The following is a 19,807-nucleotide window of genomic DNA, read 5'->3' as shown; positions in this document are numbered from 1 at the left end:
TGGTATTCCCTAAAAAAAGTGGCTAGTTCAGCCTGCAGTTCCATTACACAAGTGCTTTTCCTAGAGACAAACATTGTATTTCTTTATGCAGCAGAAGTACTTTATGTGCACTTCCCATTTCACAATACAGAATAGTAGAAAGATGTGTATTGAGGGGTCAAGGTTTAATTAATAATTTGTATGGCTTCAAGGATACATTGGCTTTTAAAATACTGTGGGTGTGTGGTGATGGAGAATACAATAATACTAGTTCAATTCGGTGCCACTGCCTTGAGCCATTTTGTCTATCTGTATTAGTCCGTTTTCACACTGCTATAAAGATACTACCTGAGACTGGATACTTTATAAATAAAAGAGGTTTAATTGACTCACAGTTCTGCATGGCTGGATAGGCCTCAGGAAACTTACAACCATGGTAGAAAGCTAAGGGGAAGCAAGGCATGTCTTACATGGTGGCAGGAGAGAGAGAAAGAGAGTGCAGGGGAAATACCAGACACTTACCAAACAACCGGATCTCATGAGAACTCCCTCACTAACACGTGAACAGCATGGGGGAACCACCCCCATGATCCAATCACTTCCCACCAGGTCCCTCCCTCGGCACGTGGGATTACAATTCGAGACGAGATTTGAGTGGGGACATAGAGCCAAACCATATCACTACCATTGCCTTTTTTTAATTTTTAATTTTTGTGGGCACATGGTAGGTGTATATATTTATGAGGTACATGAGATATTTTCATACAGTCATGTAATGTGTAATAATTACACCATGGTAAATGGGGTGTCTGTCCCCTCAAGCATTTATCCTTTATGTTACAGACAATTCAATTATACTCTTTTAGTTATTTTTGAATATATAATTAAATTATTATAGACTATAGTCACCCTGTTGTGCTATCAAATACTAGGTCTTATTTGTTCTTCCTATTTTTTGTGCCCATTAACCATCCCCACTTCCCCACCAGCAGTCCCCCACCATTGCTTTTGCTCCATCCTGTTGATATTTACACTCAGGGAAAAAATAAACACATTAGTATTATTATGAGTAATGGTCAAACAAATGAAAAGGTACTCAGCTTCTTTAGTAATGGTGAAATTACAGATTAAAACAACAATGAAATACTACTTCATGCCCACCAGGAGGGCAGAAGTTTAAAATTCTGTGAACACTGGGAGTTGTCATTATGGATGTGATGCAACAGGAACTTTTTTATCTGGCTGGTGGTATAAATTAGAACAACTACTTTGGAAAACCTTTTGGCTGTATCTTCAGAACACATGCAGACCTTGTGATCCAGCAATTCTACCCTAGAGAAACCTGTATGTGTTATACCAGGATGTATGTACAAAATGTGCATAGCAGCATTGTTTGTAGTAGTCAAAAATTGGAAACATCCAGATGTCTGTCAACAGTAGAATGGATAAATTGTGATATGTTCATACACTGTAATATCATACAGCAAAGAAAATGATTGAACCACGGTTACATTCAGTATCAGAGATGGATCTGGCATAATCTGGAATGATTCAAAAAAAGCACTAAAGAATATAAACAGTATAATTCCATTTATGTAAAGTTCAAAAACAGGCAAAATGATATTGAATAAGACTATATCTCACTATTCTTAAAATGCAAGAAAATGACTTTCACAAAGTCAAGATAATAAATACTTTAAAAGGGAGGGATGGAGTTGTGATTGGAGAAGGGCACATGGGTGGGCTTTTAGGACTCTGGAAATGTTATTTCTTGATCTGGGGAAAAAGATAAAGTAAAAAGAAAAAAAAAACCCAAAACCCACAGTGTTCCTCTGAGTGGATAGAAATTTGAAATTCTCTTCATTTTGTTTGTCCTGTATTGCTATTATAAAAAGGGTAAGCTTTTTAAAAATGAAAGTACATTGATTTTTACCATTTTTGCTTTGTTTTATTTATTTATTTATTTACTTATTTATTCTGAGAGGGAGTCTCACTCTGTCGCTCAGGCTGGAGTGCAGTGGCACGATCTTGGCTCACTGCAACCTCTGCCTTCTAGGTTCAAGCAATTCTCCTGCCTTAGCCTCCTGAGTAGTTGGGATTACAGGCACCCACCACCATGCCTGGCTGATTTTTGTATTTTAGTAGAGACGGGGTTTCACCATGTTGGCCAGGCTGGTCATGAACTTCTGACCTCAAAGTGATCTGCCCACCTCAGCCTCTCAAAGTGCTGGGATTGGGATTACAGGCGTGAGCCACCGCACCCGGCCTGTTTTTAAATTATAAAAGTAATACATCCATTAGACTGATTTTTTAATAATGATATTTATTCTTATAGCTTGATTATAAAGCATACTTTTTCCTCATCAAACAGTAACACCTGAAAGACTCGATTGCTAGTCTTTCACCAAATGCCAAAAATCCTGGTAAATTCCCTTTTAAAGTAACACCGTGTGCTTGCCTAACTTTCTTAATTCAATAGTATTAGATAAATTACCACTGGAAAGACTATTTTTCAAAAACGTTATTATGTGCCAAAGAGGAGACTATGATAAATCAGAATTATTGTAAGAATTAAACAAAATAATATACAGTATAATAAGTTCCCAATAAGTTCTGTTAAGTCAAAATCTGCCACGATTTGAAGCAGCCTTCTTGAAAATAAAGGTTAGTGGGCTGGGCGCCGTGGCTCACGCCTGTAATCCCAACACTTTGGGAGGCCGAGGTGGGTGGATCACGAGGTCAGGAGTTTGAGACCAGCCTGGCCAATATGGTGAAACCCCGTTTCTACTAAAAATACAAAAATTAGCTGGGCGTGGTGGCATGCACCTGTAGTCCCAGCTACTCAGGAGGCTGAGGTAGAAGAATCACTTGAACCTGTGAGGCAGAGGTTGCAATGAGCCGAGATCGTGCCACTGCACTCCAGCCTGGGCAACAGAGTAAGATTCCATCTCAAAAAAAGAAAAGAAAAGAAAAGAAAGGTTAATTTATGTGTATTTATGCCAAATCCCATCTCTCCAGAGTTTAACATATATTGATAATAGATTGATTAGCAATGTTCTCAAAGATCTCATATACTTTTGTTTTTTTTTTTTTGAGATGGAGTCTTGCTCTGTTGTCCAGGCTGGAGTGCAGTGGCACAATCTCAGCTCACTGCAACCTCCGCCTCCCAGATTCAATTCTCCTACCTTAGCCTCCTGAGTAGCTGGGACTACAGGTGCCCGCCACCATGCCCAGCTAATTTTTTTTGTATTTTTAGTAGAGATGGGGTTTCACCATATTGGCCAGGCTGGTCTTGAACTCCTGACCTTGTGATCTGCCCGCCTCGGCCTCCCAAAGTGCTGGGATTAGAAGCGTGAGCCACTGCACCCGGCCAGATCTCATATACTCTTGACCACACATCAGTAAAAATCAAAGAAACCTTAGGAGAAAAAAAGGTAACACCATTTACATTAGACTGATTTTTGAAGTTAGTCTGCTTTAGTGCCTAATATGCTATGTCCATTTAAAAAATTTTTACATGTTCTGAAATTTTGTTTTCTTGCAACTTTTCAACTTCTCTTCATCTGCCTCCCCCTAAATTGTAAAATATTTTATTGTTGTTATTTTTATTTTTAGCCTTCTCTCCTACCCATATTATTCTCCACCCTGTTCAGTATGGTTTCTGTTCAGGACTCAAACTGGAATGCAGATTTTCTTCAACCACTTTACACCCACTTCTTAGTTGAGACAGATTGCCAGAGTACTATGTAATCTTACAGATTCTGTGGGTGTCAAAGGATGTTGCTTCTTTATATTGTGCTAAGGAAGCCCTTGTTTTGTGTGTCTGTGACGTGTTTCTGGATGACCGCAGCAATAATACCATCTACTTTCTAGGCAGAAGAGAGGCAAAGAGAGGAGCAGCTGGTCTCATTTGACAGGTAATAGAATTATTCATACAACCTGCTGGATAGTTGAGATGGGAATCTATCTCGTTATATTTCTTTTAATTTTAAAAATCAATGAAAAAAATAGAGGGCAAAAATAAGGGGGCACCTGGGGTGAATAACATAATCCACAGAATAAAATTAAACAGTCAAAACCATGGGCTTTTCCAAGCTCTTTGAGTTATTGGAAGGAGTAATTTCAAGGTGAATAAAAAATTCCAAGAAACCATTGATGTCTGTGAGTTAAGCAGAGAGCTTGACTCCCTAGGAATAAGTATGAACCCACATGTCTACAGATTAGGAGGTCTAAGTCATCTTACCTCTAATTCAGATTTAAACCCATCAGAGTTCTTGGGTCTCTACTCATTTATAAAATGGAAGCAACTCATCCTTCTAGGAGTATTAAGAGGGAAACCAGAAAATTTGTATCTGAATGATATTCTTAACTTCTCCAAACTAATCCCATAGAGGTGTATTTGTGGTATTAGTTCAGACCTTGATATGTTTTAGCATAGATACATATCCATCCCTCCCCACTACACTATGAGCATCTCAAAGGCCTGGGGACTCTGTCTAACTTAGTTTTGTATCTCTAGCATGTAGAGGACATTATTTAAACATTGTAGAGGTGAGGCCAGGCACGGTGGCTCACGCCTGTAATCCCAGCACTTTGGGAGGCCGAGGCGGGTGGATCACGAGGTCAGGAGATCGAGACCATCCTGGCTAACACGGTGAAACCCTGTCTCTACTAAAAATACAAAAAATTAGCTGGGCGGGGTGGTGGGCGCCTGTAGTCCCAGCTACTTGGGAGGCTGAGGCAGGAGAATGGCGTGAACCCGGGAGGTGGAAGTTGCAGTGAGCCAAGACTGCGCCACTGCACTCCAGCCTGGGTGACAGAGCCAGACTCTTCTCAAAAAAAAACAAAAAAACATTGTAGAGGTGAAGTATGATTTATGATACTGTTGGGAAAACACATAATAATGGAATTTCAAAGTGTTTTATATCTAGTATAATAAGTAATATGTTTTCCTTTTAAATGCTTGAGAATAAAGAGGTGGTGGGGCATGGTGGCTCAAGCCTGTAATCCCAGCACTTTGGAAGGATGAGGCAGGTGGATCACCTGAGGTCAGGAGTTCGAGACCAGCCTGGCCCACATGGTGAAACCCCATCTCTACTAAAATACAAAAATTAGCTGGGCGTAGAGGCAGGCGCCTGTAATCCCAGCTACTCTCAAGGCTGAGGCAGGAGAATCCCTTGAACCCGGGGGGTGGAGTGAAGTAAGCACCACTTCACTCCGGCCTGGACGAAAGAGCGAAACTCCGTCTCGAAAAAAAAAAAGGCATGGTGGCTCAAGCCTATAATCATAGCACTTTAGTAGGTTGAGGCAGGAGGACAGCTTGAGGCCAGCAGTTTGAGACTAGCCTGGGCAACAAAGCAAGACCCCCATTTCTAAAAAAAATTTTAAAAAAAGAGTTATAACATTTCACTAGCTTTCTGTTAAGAGGGGTTTTTTTTATAGATTGTTTTTTAATAGAGATGAGGGTTTTGCTATGTTAGCCAGGTTGGTCTTGAACTCCTGGCCTCAAGCAGTCCTCCTGCCTCAGCCTCCCAAAGTGCTAGGATTACAGGCGTGAGCCACTGCGCCTGGCCTGTTAAGAGGTATTTAACCCAAAGCATAACCTCAAGGAAATTTTGGAAAACCAGGAGATGTAATTCTGTTGAACTAACTGGCAAAGCACTGATAGGTCACTTAGCTTGCTCTTCTCCACCCACTTAGTACTGAAGGTACCAATGCAGCTTGCACTTTGAGAGTGCCCTGGAAGATGATGGTGCAACATAATTCAATGAGTTCAAATCTCTGGCTACTTTCCTTGTCTGGCAAGCCCCAGTGAGATTACAGAGTATACCCCTAAATGGAAACAGCCAGGAGTCCCATCCCTCATAATTCTGCTACAGGTCAGCTTTGCCCATGGAAGCTGAGTCTTTGTTTTCCTGATATCATCAGCTCTTTGCTTCTGGATATGAAGAATGTGGCCCTCCAAGACTTTATTGATAGCAGAGGAGTGGAGCCCTGGTAATGTCTTTGCATAGGTTCTGCTGGCAGTAGAGATGTTGGAGATATGTCTTGTTATGTGTGCCTGTCTCCCTGCAGCCATGAGGAGTGGAACCAGATGCAGAGCCAGGACGATGAGGTGGCCATCACTGAGCAGGATTTGGAACTTATTAAAGAAAGAGAAACGGCAATTCGGCAGCTGGAGGTGAGAGCCAGGGTCATGTTTTTTGTTTGAGTCAGTGTGTCTGCAGGTATCTGAACTCCTTAGTTCACTTTAATTCTCTTAGTGATTATGAAATAGCATAAAATGTGTCATTGTGTGATTTGTATTTTTTCTGTCTCAATGTAATCATGGTGGGTTTGAACTACTGGTTTTTTTTTTTTTTTTTTTCTTGGACAGAATTTCACTCTTGTCCCCCAGGCTGGAGTGCAATGGTGCAATCTTGGCTCACTGCAACCTCTGCCTCCTGGGTTCAAGCGATTCTCCTGCCTCAGCCTCTCGAGTAGCTGGGATTACAGACATATGCCACCACGCCCAGCTAATTTTGTATTTTTAGTAGAGATGGGGTTTCTCCGTGTTGGTCAGGCTGGTCTTGAACTCACGACCTCAGGTGATCCACCCTCATTGGCCTCCCAAAGTGCTGGGATTACAGGCGTGAGTCACCGCTCCTGGCATGAACTACTGTTATAATGGTATTGGCCTTGGTGCCCAGGAGTACTCAAATCCTTTCTTCAATCACCACATCTTATACGGATCACCACATCTTATTTCTCCTGGAGAAATGTACACGGAGAACGGAACAAGGCAGACAGATATTTTATTGCTCATTAGAACTTTGACCTCAAATCTCAGTGCCAACCTCCGGGTTAGGCAGGACTCCATGGAGAGCCCCTTTGCTTAGTCTGAAGAGCCCAGAATAAAGGCAGGCCAAAAGTCTTGCTCCATTTTTGTATATCCTAAAGTCTAATCCCAAGTTGTAGATCTTATCCCTTCAGTGAGTCAGAGAAATAGGAACAGTTTTTGAGGTGGAGGTTGAGGGAGAAGTCTGTAGGCCTTTCTTACCTAACTGAGCTTTCAACTTTAATTTCGCGTAGTGACTAATAAAATATCCTTTTTTTGGGGGGACTGAGTCTTGCTCTGTCGCCCAGGCAGGAGTGCAGTGACGCTATCTCAGCTCACTGCAGCCTCCCTCTCCTGGGTTCAAGCGATTCTCCTGCCTCAGCCTCCTGAATAGCCGAGACTACAAGTACGCACCACCACACCCAGATAATTTTTGTATTTTTAGTAGAGACAGGGTTTTGCCATGTTGGTCAGGCTGGTCTTGAACTTCTGACCTCAAGTGATCTGCCTGCTTCAGCCTCCCAAAGTGCTGGGATTACTGGCATGAACAACTGTGCCCAGCTAAAATATCGTTAAACCTGAGTTTTCTCCAGTTTAGTTTTCTCCGAAGGTAGAAGGCTGCCATTGCTGTGATCGGGGGAGGAGAAAAGGAGAGAGGGAAATTTTGAGCTCCTCCTTGGCCTCCATCTGTAGCAGTGGTTCTGAACCGTGACTGCACATGAGGATCACCTGGAGAAGATTTTTTTTAATGCCCCAGCTGTCATCCACCACTAATTACTTGATGGGATAATGTGAAATTCCTGTTTATTATATGTTAAAAATGGGCAAATATCCATTATTTTATATGGTTCAAACTAATAAATCATAATTTCTGGGCGTGAGGCCCTGGGCATGGGTATTTTTTAAAAAAGTTCCCCCAGGTGATTATAATGTGCAGCCAGGGTTGAGACCCACTGCCCTAAAGGCCATCAATGTCTGTTTTTATTTATTTATTATTTATTTTTTGAGTCAGAGTCTTACTCTGTCGCCCAGGCTAGAGTGCAGTGGCTCATTCTTGACTCACTGCAATCTCCACCTCCTGGGTTCAAGCTATTCTCCTGCCTCAGCCTCCCGAGTAGCAGGGATTATAGGTGCCCGCCACCACTCCTGGCTAATTTTTGTATTTTTAGTAGAGATGGGGTTTTGCCATTTGGGCCAGGCTGGTCGTGTCTGTTTTTAGATGGGATAGTTTATCCTCAAGTTATGATTATTTTATTGCCTTCAAAAATGTCATATCTTTACTCTTTTCCACCTACTGCTACTACTAATTGAATTAATTGTCTAACATTAGAAATATGGCTAAGTGCAATGGCTCATGCCTGTAATCCCGGCAAGTTGGAGGCTGAGGCAGGATGATTGCTTGAGCCCAGGAATTCAAGACCAGCCTGGGCAGTGTAGCAAGACCTTACCTCTTCAAAAAATAAAAAATTAACTGGGTGCTGTAACATGTACCTGTGGTCCCAGCTACTCAGGAGCCTGAGGTAGAAGGATCCCTTGAGCCCAGGAGATCAAGGCTGCAGTGAGCCATGATCATGCCACTGCAATCCAGCCTGGGCAACAGAGCAAGACTCTGTCTCAAATAATAATAATAATCCTTCCTTCAAAAAAAAATTACTGGCTGGGCGCGGTGGCTCATGCCTGTAATCCCAGCACTTTGGGAGGCTGAGGCGAGTGGATCACCTGAGGTCGGGAGTTCAAGACCAGCCTGACCAACATGGTGAAACCCCGTCTCTACTAAGAACACAAAAAAGTAGCCCGTGTGGTGGTGCATGCCTGTAATCCCAGCTACTCGGGAGGCTGAGGCAGGAGAATTGCTTGAACCTGGGAGGCGGAGGTTGCAGTGAGCAATTGCACTCCAGCCTGGCAACAGAGCAAGACTCTGTCTCAAAAAAAAAAAAAAAAAAGGCCAGGTGTGGTGGCTCACACCTGTAATCCCAGCACTTTGGGAGGCCAAGGTGGGCGGATCACAAGGTCAGGAGATCGAGACCATCCTGGCTAACACAGTGAAACCCCGTCTCTACTAAAAATACAAAAAATTAGCCAGGCGTGGTGGCGGGTGCCTGTAGTCCCAGCTGCTCGGGAGGCTGAGGCAGGAGAATGGCGTGAACCCGGGAGGTGGAGCTTGCAGTGAGCCCAGATTGCGCCACTGCACTCCAGCCTGGGCAACAGAGCGAGACTCCCTCTAAAAAAAAAAAAAAAAAAAAAAAAGGCCTTTGATATATTTAGGTTTCACATCCTCAGACTCAAGTAACCGTGGATTGAAAATATTTTTTAAAAAACTAAAAAATAATACAACAATAAAAAATAACACAAATGTAAAAACCAATACAGTGTAACAGTATTTTAGATAACACATTGTATTAGTTTAGTACATTACTAATACAATGTAAGTGCTATGTAAAATAGTAATGTAATATAAAATAGTAATGTAACAGTATATAAGTAATATAGAGATGATTTAGAATATAGGAGAGAATGGGCATAAGTTATATGCAAATACTATACCATTTTATATCAGTGACTTAGAGGGAGGGAGTCCTGGAACCAATCCCCCGCGGATACCAAAGGACGAACGTACTGTTATAGCAGAGTGGAGTGAGACATATGGAGCTAAGGAAAGAAATGTAATGGATGCCAGGGTATAATGGATCATTTCATATTCAACAGAGGAAAGTCCAAATTCCTTAGCCTAGGTTCAATTTTCGTATCTAGTAATTTCCAAACTCTGACATACAAATTCTATGTTATGGCAAAGCTAGGTTATTTGCTCTTTAACTGAGTTGCCTTTCTGTTTATATGACCTCTCCTTTGGTTTAAGGCACAACTCATGTCTTACCTCTTCTGCAAAGTCTTCCTTTTCTCCACACCTTTCTATACCATTAATTCAGTCATTTCCTATATAGTACTCTTTCTTCTTATTTATTTAATTGTGCACTTATTCCCCACGTCCACCCCAGTTAGCTGTATTCACAGCAACTAGCAGACTACCCCAACTATGGTAGACTCTTAGCAAGTCATTGAAATGCTGACAAGACTTGCTTTACCAGATAGTCCACTATAGTAGACTCTTAGTAAGTGATTGAAATGCTTGCCAAGTTATGATTCCAATAACCCTTCAAACCTGGAAGGGAATTGGCCTCAAATTTCCATAGGGTCATGCCCCATATGAGCATCCCTTTAATAAGACAGGTTTCCATTGTCTTTCTTCTGCCTGATCATGAGTCAGAAAAACTCAAATATAGGCTGGACGTGGTGGCTCATACCTGTAATCCCAGCGCTTTGGGAGGCCGAGGCAGGCGGATCAATTGAGGTCAGGAGTTCGAGACCAGCCTGGCCAACGTGGTGAAACTCTGTCTCTACTAAAAATACAAAAATTAGGGCTGGCCACAGTACAGGCCCACACCTGTAATCCCAGCACTTTGGGAGGCCAAAGTGGGTGGATCACCTGAGGTCAGGAGTTTGAGACCAACCTGACCAACATGGTGAAACCCCATCTCTACTAAATATAAAGAATTAGCCAGGCATAGTGGTACATCCTGTAATCCCAGGTACCTGGGAGGCTGAGGCAGGAGAATTTCTTGAACCCAGGAGGCGGAAGTTGCAGTGAGCCGAGATTGCACCATTGCACTCCAGCCTAGCAACAAGAGCAAAACTCCACCTCAGAAAAAAAAAAAAAAATAGCCGGGCGTGGTGGTGCACGACTGTAATCCCATCTACTGGGGAGGATGAGGCAGGAGAATCACTCAAACCCAGGGTATGGAGGTTGCAGAGAGCTGAGATTGTGCCACTGCACTCCAGCCTGGATGACAGAGCAAGACTCTGTCTCAAAAAAACAGGTAAAAAATAAAAAGAAAGAAGGGAGGGAGGCTGAGCGCGGTGGATCACGCCTGTAATCCCAGCACTTTGGGAGGCCGAGGCAGGCGGATGAGGAAGGAAGGGAGGGAGGGAGAGAGAGAGAGAGAAGGGAGGGAGGGAGGCCAGGCACGGTGACTCACGCCTGTAATCCCAGCACTTTGGGAGGCCAAGGCGGTGGACCATGATGTCAGGAGTTCAAGACCAGCCTGGCCAACATGGTGAAACCCCGTCTCTAATAAAAATACAAAAATTATCTGGGCGTGGTGGCACGGGCCTGTAATCCCAGCTACTCAGGAGGCTGAGGCAGGTGAATTGCTTGAATCCGGGAGGTGGAGGTTGCAGTGAGATGAGATTGTGCCACTGCACTCCAGCCTGGGTGACAGAGCAAGACTCTGTCTCAAAAAAAAAGAGAAAGAAAGAGAGAGAGAGAAAGGAAGGAAAGAAAGAGAGAGGAGAAAGAAGGAAGGGAGGGAGGGAAAAAAGGAAGGGGAGGGAGGGAGGGAAGGGAAGGGAGAGGGAGAGAAGGAAGGAAAGAGAGAGGGAGGGAGGAAGGAAGGAAGGAAAGAAAGAAGGAAAGGAAAGGAAGAAAAAAGGAAGGGAGAGAGGAAGGGAGAGAAGGAGGGAGGGAGGGAGAAAGACCCAAATATAGGGGATTTTGCCAATGTTAAATTCTTCCGCTGCTGTTAGGAAAACAAGCTGCAGTTCAGCCCACTGAGCTGATTTGTGTTTACCTTCTTTGATCAGAGCAGTAAATAGGATGTAGTCCATTCACTTTGGAACTGCTATCCACAAACCATCAGCTTTTTGTCAGTCAGTTGGGAGTTACTATAGGGCATCGTCCAGTGATGACAGAATCCAGCAGCTCCTCACACAGTTCCAGAGTCAATCCCAGGGGAAAAGAGGCTCCTTACTTGTAGCTCCTCCTTGCATTCCTCAGATAGCATGATCTTGTATAAACATTTAAATTCTGTATTCCAAAGTCCTAGTGGTTGTCATTGGGAGGCACTCAACAGGCTTTTGTCACAAGGCCTAGCAGTCTCCACATAGGGCTATCACACCAAGAATTTGTCTATATCAGCACTCCAGCCTTCTGCTGTACTGTTTGGACTTGGGCACTCTTACTGGTTCCCATGTAGCATGTCCCATTAATGTTGCTTGAAGGGTGAGTTTATGTGTCTTCTGTTTTACAATATTGGGTAGGCAGCAATAGATTATTTTCTGTTTATGGAGAAAGCATGCTTTATAGAGCCTTAAAAACACACGTGTTAATAGCTAAAACTTTAGGTACGTGAGGGAAACAAATCTTCTAACATGTTGCTTAATGTTAGTTAATTGTTTTTTGTCTTCTTTAGGCTGACATTTTGGATGTCAATCAGATATTTAAAGATTTGGCCATGATGATCCATGACCAGGGTGATCTGATTGGTATGTATTATTGATACCTTTAACCTCAAGGTGAGTTGATAGTATTTGGCATGCATCTGTAATCCCAGCTACTCAGAAGGCTGAGGCTGAAGCACCATCTAGGAGTTTGAAGCCAACCTGGGCAACATAATGATAATTTGTCTCTTAAAAAAAAAAAAAGAAAGAAAGAAAGAAAAAGGAGTTAGGCTAGATGTGGTGGCTCAGGCCTGTAATCCCAGCACTTTGGGAGGCCCAACCGGGCAGATCATGAGGTCAGGAGATGGAAACCATCCTGGCTAACACGGTGAAACCCGTCTCTACTAAAAATACAAAAAATTAGCTAGGCCTGGTGGCACGCACCTGTAGTCCCAGCTACTCGGAAGGCTGAGGCAGGAGAATCCCTTGAACCCGCGAGGCGGAGGTTGCACAGTGAGCCGAGACTGCTCCACTGTACTCCAGCCTGGGTGACAGAATGAGACTTTGTCTCAATAAAAAAAAAAAATGGAGTTAGTCATATCAGCTATAGAATTAAAGTACGTTTAGGAATGCCATTTTAAAAATTACCAAATTTATTTTTCTTAGCAATTTTCTTATGTTATCAAATGTAGAAGTTAAATGAGGCCTCATGAATACTCAGTCCCATTGACTTCTTTGTAAGTCTTTGTTTAGAGAAATAGCTCTCAGCTTCCCAGCTTTTATCTCTAAAAAATTGCAAAATTAGGGGGTTAGTAACTCTTTTTTTTTTTTGAGATGGAGTTTTGCTGTTGTTGCCCAGGCTGGAGTGCGATGGTACGATCTTGACTCACCACAACCTCCGCCTCCTGGGTTCAAACGATTCTCCTGCCTTAGCCTCCTGAGTAGCTGGGATTACAGGCATGTGCCACCACGCCCGGCTAATTTTGTAGTTTTAGTAGAGACGGGGTTTCTCCATGTTGGTCAGGCTGGTCTTGAACTCTCGACCTCAGGTGATCTGCCTGCCTTGGCCTCCCAGGTGGTGGGATTACAGGTATGAGCCACCACGCCTGGCCAGTAACTCTTTTTTTAAAGCTTTCTATATGGAAATAATTTCAAGTTTATTAAAAGTTGCAAAAATAGGCTGGGCATGGTTGCTCACACCTGTAATCCCAGCACTTTGGGAGGCTGAGGTGGGAGAATCACTTGAAGCCAGGAGTTCAAGACTAGCCTGGGCAACATAGTAAGACCCTGTCTTTACCAAAAAATTAGCCAGGCATAGTAACATGCACCTGTAGTCCTAGCTACTCAGGAGGCTGAGGTGGGAAGATCACTTGAGCCCAGGAGTTGGAGGCTACAGTGAACTATTATTGTACCACTGCACTCCAGTCTAGGTGACAGAGTGAGATCCCATCTCTTAAAAAAAAAAAAAAAAGTAGCAAAAATAAAAATATTACAAGGACCTTCTTTATACCCTTTACCCAGATTTACCTCTTGTTAACATTCTACCCCATTTGCTTTATTATGTATTCTTTCTCTCTTTCTCTATGTGTATCTACATAATTTTTTATGAATCATTTATGGGTAAGTTAAATACTTCATAGCCCCCAAAAATTCATTGTTTTTTCTCCAAAGAATAGGGCTAGTCTCTTACCAAGGTAGTAACTCGATTTCATGGCTGGATAGTTTGGATAGTGGTAGTGAAACCAGGACACGTAACATCAGAAATCTGTTCAATTTGCAGTCTTAAAACATCTGAGTGTGTTAAAACATCCTCTGTCCTTCCTTTTGCAGATAGCATAGAAGCCAATGTGGAAAGCTCAGAGGTGCACGTCGAAAGAGCCACTGAACAGTTACAGCGAGCTGCTTACTATCAGGTAAAAGCGGGTACCAAAGAAAGTCACTCTGTGTTGCAGACTTTTTAGGCCATCAGAGTACACTGACATATTGAGAACAGCTACAGCCTTTTGCTTAGGTTTAAGCTAAAGGAAAGTAGTCATAATTGCAGTCCCAGTTCCATTTTTATTATTTTCCTTTGCAGATAGATCTACAAAAAATAATCACACCTTGAATAAACTTACCAGAAGGCTAGTAACTGCAAAGCTAACCCTATACACTAATATGATACCTAAATCTGCTATGAGGCTATTTTATATCCCAAACAGCTGAATGTATTTCAATTAGGATAGTAAGAAGTACAGTTAAAGTAGAAGACTTCATAGATACTTTATGTTGACTGTTGCCATAGAGGATGGACACAGAATCAACTTCGACTGCTATTTGTATATGAATAAATAAGGATAATCATTCTGGAACTGTTCCTGTAAAGTGAAATCCTTCTACATGTTAGTTGAAACTCTGTTTTTTTTACTTATCCAAGTCTTTATCTCAGTGTACAAATAATGTGAATGAAGTCCTTCTCACTTCCCTTCAATTTGGTGTTGCATGGCTTTTTAGAAATAAATAGCATTTCAGTTGTTTTCCGTGTTCCTGGGATAGCTGTATTTTACCTGGGAGTGCTCGTAAAGAAATTCGTATTTAATAATAGTGTTTCCTTTAAAAACTAGGTGATTAATTTAGTGTCCAACAGTAAAGGAATAATTAAGTAAATTATATACATCCACTCATTGTTGCATATGGGAATTAAGAGATGTTTATGAAGAGTTTAAACAGAAAAATGTTTATACTAAACATTAAGTGAGGAAAAACATCAAACATCATACAGTGTGATCCCAGTTATGTCAAATAATATACATAGATAACAAATCAGAAAGAAATACATTCAAAATGTTGACGGTATTATCTATGGGTGATTTTTTTTCCCCTCTGCTTGCTGTATTTTTTTTTTTACAATGAACATAACAGTTTCATATGTATTATAAAATGTTATTAAAATACACATGCACAAATAACTTATTTTATTGCAAATAATGCCTGGCAGCACAGGTATAGCTCCTTTGCAAAATTGTATGTGGGGACTTGGAATTAAAACTTTGAAACCTATACTACTCGGCTGGGTGCGGTGGCCCACGCCTGTAATCCCAGCCCTTTGGGAAGCCGAGGCAGGTAGATCACTTGAGGTCAGGAGTTCGAGATCAGCCTGGCCAATACTGGTGAAACCCCGTCTCTACTAAAAATACAAAAACTAGCTGGGCATAGTGGCACACGCCTGTAATTCCAGCTGCTCAGGAGGCTGAGACATGAGAATCACTTGAACCTGGAAGGTGGAGGTTTCAGTTAGCCAAGATCGCACCACGGCGCTCCAGCCTGGGTGACGGAGGGAGACTCTGTCTCAAAAAAAAAAACCATCAAACAAACAAAAAACACTTGCACTACTACCTAGTGCTGCTGACTTAAGATTTCTGGGAAAGTCTCTGCATAATTTTGCATGGATAGAGTTAATCTTTAATTACAGGGAGGCAAATTTATGAAGCATTCTTAGAAAATTCTTACAAATTTTACTTGTTTCATGAGTGTCTTGTTTACATATTTCTTTCCTCAGAAAAAATCTCGCAAGAAGATGTGTATCCTGGTGCTTGTCCTGTCAGTGATTATTGTAATCTTGGGACTTATTATCTGGCTAGTTTATAAAACGAAGTGATTGCCTCCGATCGTTCTCCCGCTGAGCTGTTTTCAAGGGCAAGTGCTTGTTGAAGTCTTGCCAGAACAAACTGATCACAAGAAGACAGCATACACCAGAACGTCCTGTAATCATTTAGTTAGAAACTAACTACTAACTAGTCTTTGGAATTCGTGACCTATGGAGACAGTATTTATCAATTTATTGATTCTATTGATTTCTCAAATTAGGAATTAACTTATGTGGATTTTGCTTCCTCTTGTATTCTGATTGCCCTTCATCCCAAGTGTTTACTGAAAATTCCATTCTAGATATTCTTGTTTTGACAAATGACACTACAGTCTCGTAATATTGTCTTTTATGTATATACAAAATTTACCTTTTTACTAGCATCTGAGATAGAGTTACTTTCTGGTACCCAGTATATTGGAGTCTGTCAGAAACTCTATAATAGGCCACCAGTTTTTATTATTTAACATTTTAATTTGAATTTCTAAGAAGCCTATTCTCTATCTGTTTTGAAAGATTTTGGCACTATATTTAATTGGAAGGTAAAAAAATTGTACATGTGATCCAGAGTAAATGAGAAGTCTCTATCTGAGCTGGTCAGTTACTGGAGTACATGTTACTAATCTGGGTTTAAAGTTTACTTCATTATCTGCTAGTGTCATCCACAGCAGTTCATCGTCATCCACACTTAGCCATCCTGTTAGTTTTTAAAGGAAGTTAATTTAATTAACATTAATATACTCTATGGGCTCCCTCTCCCACCTGTCTGCATAGAAAGGCAGAATTAGACATAGCATGCTTTGGAAAAGCAAATAGGGATTGTTGGGGATGATTTAATCTTGTTGTTGTTGTTGTTGTTCACTTGTGGTTCTACATTCCTGGTGAATGATGAATGTTGCTGTCAAAGGGCTGCCCCCTACCTTATAAGGGTTGCTGGGCATTTGAAGGCAGGAAGATTTTTAAAGATAGATTGAGGTGGTTTAAAATTATTCCTGTGAACCAACAATAAAGCAAAGAAGAGGTTCATTTTTGTAAATAACACTGGTTTCAAATAGTGATGTTAGACTTAACCTAATATATAAACAAGAGATTAATATCTCCATGCATAATTTTAGACAGAAAAAGATGTTTCAATAAAATTACTGTCTTGTAATATAAATGTTGTCCACTTCCCTTTTCCACAGGCCTAGAACAGTTAAAGGGAACATAATTTGTTTAGGCTCCCACATAAATGTGAATCTGGCCAACAACTTTGGTTCATCCTTTAGTGAATTAGAGGATTTGGCTACCCTGAGTATATTTATATTCATTTCTTCCATTCTCCTTCTGTTATTATACTTAATCTTCTAAACTAAACTAATGTGAATAGTAGGGAAACAAGGGCGCAAATGCATAAGTTTCTTTGCACTCTTGCACTTACTTAATACAAATAAATGTTTTTTAAAGCTTTTGTATTATGTTTTTATGAGTTAACATCCTAATGTGGTAGGTATTAGGTAATGTGCTGTCATGAGAAAAATTGAGACTTCCAAGAAAACTGGACACCAGTTGAGGGTTGGTTTGGGGACGGAATAGGTGTAGCTGCCTTTCCTTGAAAAACAGTGTGTAGAGATGGCTGAGCGCAATGGCTCACACTGGTAATCCCAACACTTTGGAAGGCTGAGGCGGGAGGATCAGTATATCGGTATGTCTGAGCCCAGGAGTTCAAGATCAGCCTGGGGAGTATAGCAAGACCCCATCTCCATTTTTTTTAAATTATTTTTTAATTTAAAAAAAGAACAACAGGATAGAGCTGTTGGGGTGGCACAGTGGCCCAAAGAGCAGCTTCAGAGATAATTCCTTGGTTCTGTGATCACTGTTTAACTCCAAATTACAGTCGGACTTGGATACATCATTTGTAACATTGTAGGAAAGAAAAAAGTCTTGGTTGTGAAAAACGATTTGCATTTGGGTAAAATAAAGTGACCATGCTTCTGTTCTGTAATACTATGTGACCCGTGGTTGTTGTAAGGTGATCATGGAGAGCAAATATGAACTTGGCCTGGATTTTAAATGGCCTAGAATTTGTGGTAGTTGCCAAAGAGGTTCTCCTAGGTGGTCCTAATAAACCTGTTCACAGAATTCTCCTTATCTGTGCCTTGATTATCATTGGGAGCATCACGATCTAGGACAGCAGTTTTTAACATGGCTTCACATTAGAAACTAAATACAGTGCCCACTTTGGCAGCACATATATAAAATGGGAACAATACAGAGAAGATTAGCATGGCCCCTGCACCAGGATGACATGCAAATTCATGAAATCTCTCTCTCTCTCTCTCTCTCTCTCTCTCTCTCTCTGTGTGTATGTATATATATACTTTTTTTTTTTTTTTTTTTTTTGAGACAGGGTCTCACTCTGTTGCCCAGGCTGGAGAGCTCACTGCAACCTCCACCTCCTGGGTTCAAGCAATTCTCATGCTTCAGCCTCCCAAGTATCTGGGATTACAGGTGGTCACCACGATGCCTGACTCATTTTTTAAAATATATTTTTAGTAGAGACGGGGTTTCACCACGTTAGCCAGGCTGGTCTGGAACTCCTGACCTCAAGTGATCCGCCCACCTCGGCTTCCCAAAGTGCTGCAATTACAGGCCTGAGCCACTGGCGCCTGGCCGAAGTGCTCTGTATTTTTTTAAAAAATATTCTCTGTGCTCCTCTTCTTGTTAAAAAATAAAAAATAAATACTGATACCTCAGTCCCACAACTCCAAGATTTTAATTTAGTCTGGAGTATAGCTTGGGCATAGGGATTTTTAAAGGCCCCAGGTAATTCTTACCTGTAACTGTGGTTGAGAAGCGTTGGTTTGGATGTCAGAAACTAGACTGGGGTACAAAAGACCTTAGCTCTGCCGTTAACTTGCTGAGGGTATTTGAAAAAGTCACTTGTGGCTGGGCGCGGTGGCTCATGCCTGTAATCCCAGCACTTTGGGAGGCTAAGGCGGGTGGATCACGAGGTCAGAAGTTAAAGACCAGTCTGGCCAACATGGTGAAACCCCATCTCTACTAAAAATACAAAAATTAGCCAGGCGTGGTGGCACACACCTGTAATCCCAGCTACTTGGGAGGCTGAGGCAAGAGAATTGCTTGAACCCAGGAGGTGGAGGTTGCAGTAAGCCAAGATCATGCCATTGCACTCTAGGTCTGGGCAACAGAGCAAGACTGTCTCAGGGGAAAAAAAAAAAAAAGAAAAAGTAACTTAACCTTTAGGCCCCAAGTTTTCTTGGTAGCTCTTTTCCAGCTACAAAATTATCTGATTATAAGGACCCATGGCAGTTTAGTGTGAACATACAAATTGTATTTTTGCCTCTATCTTCCTTTCATTTTCTCATCCCTTTTTCTTTTTTATCTTTTTTTTTTTTTTTGAGATGGAGCCTTGCTCTGTTGCCCATGCTGGAGTGCAGTGGCGTGATCTCGGCTCACTGCAAGCTCCGCCTCCTGGGTTCACACCATTCTCCTGCCTCAGCCTCCCGAGTAGCTGGGACTACAGGCGCCCGCCACCATGCCCGGCTAATTTTTTGTATTTTTAGTAGAGACGGGGTTTCACCGTGTTAGTCAGGATGGTCTTGATCTCCTGGCCTCGTGATCTGCCCGCCTCGGCCTCCCAAAGTACTGGGATTACAGGCATGAGCCATCATCCCCTTTTCTACTTCCTTTATGAAATATCCTAGGAGTACTGGGTAGATCTAGCATTCTCTCTTCCAATGAATTATTAATAAAACTATGGGCTGGGCGCAGTGGCTCACGGCTGTAATCCCAGCACTTTGAGAGGCTGAGGTGGGTGGATCACTTGAGGCCAGGAGTTCAAGACCAGCCTGGACAACATGGTGAAACTCTGCCTCTACTAAAATTATAAAAATTAGCCAGGCATGGTGGCACACGCCTGTAATCTCAGCTACTCAGGAGGCTGAGGCATGAGCTTTGCTTGAACCTGAGACGTGGGGGTTGCATTGAGCCAAGATAGCACCACTGCACTCCAACCTGGGCAACAGAGACTCTGTCTCAAAATAAAAAAAAAAAGGAAAGAGAAAAGCTATGATACTGTATAAGGTATAAGGTAAAGTAGAAATGTTACTGTGGCTATTTAATCTGGGAATGTTCCAGAATAAGAACTTGCTAGATGCTAGACAGATACT

At 41.9% G+C, this 19,807-nt stretch overlaps 1 protein-coding gene and 1 non-coding gene across 2 annotated transcripts in view; both read left to right on the top strand.

The window, feature by feature from the left end:
* Positions 1-17,752, top strand: part of STX12 (syntaxin 12) — a 52,517-nt gene extending 34,765 nt beyond the window's left edge. The window contains 5 exon segments of the mRNA NM_001131944.1: positions 3,853-3,896; positions 6,055-6,160; positions 12,043-12,115; positions 13,841-13,923; positions 15,549-17,752. Of these exon segments, the coding sequence (NP_001125416.1) occupies positions 3,853-3,896; positions 6,055-6,160; positions 12,043-12,115; positions 13,841-13,923; positions 15,549-15,647 (405 nt within the window). The 3' untranslated portion in view covers positions 15,648-17,752.
* A 94-nt stretch (positions 17,753-17,846) lies between these two features.
* On the top strand, positions 17,847-17,952 carry LOC112130975 (U6 spliceosomal RNA). Its single transcript, XR_002913142.2, has one exon. It is a non-coding gene; the product is annotated as a U6 spliceosomal RNA (small nuclear RNA).
* Positions 17,953-19,807: the final 1,855 nt, after the last annotated feature.

Source organism: Pongo abelii, chromosome 1, assembly GCF_028885655.2.
Source record: "Pongo abelii isolate AG06213 chromosome 1, NHGRI_mPonAbe1-v2.0_pri, whole genome shotgun sequence".
Classification (NCBI taxonomy): Eukaryota; Metazoa; Chordata; class Mammalia; order Primates; family Hominidae; genus Pongo; species Pongo abelii.
Note: the sequence above shows the minus strand (reverse complement) of the source record. Positions and strands in the feature narration are given on the sequence as shown.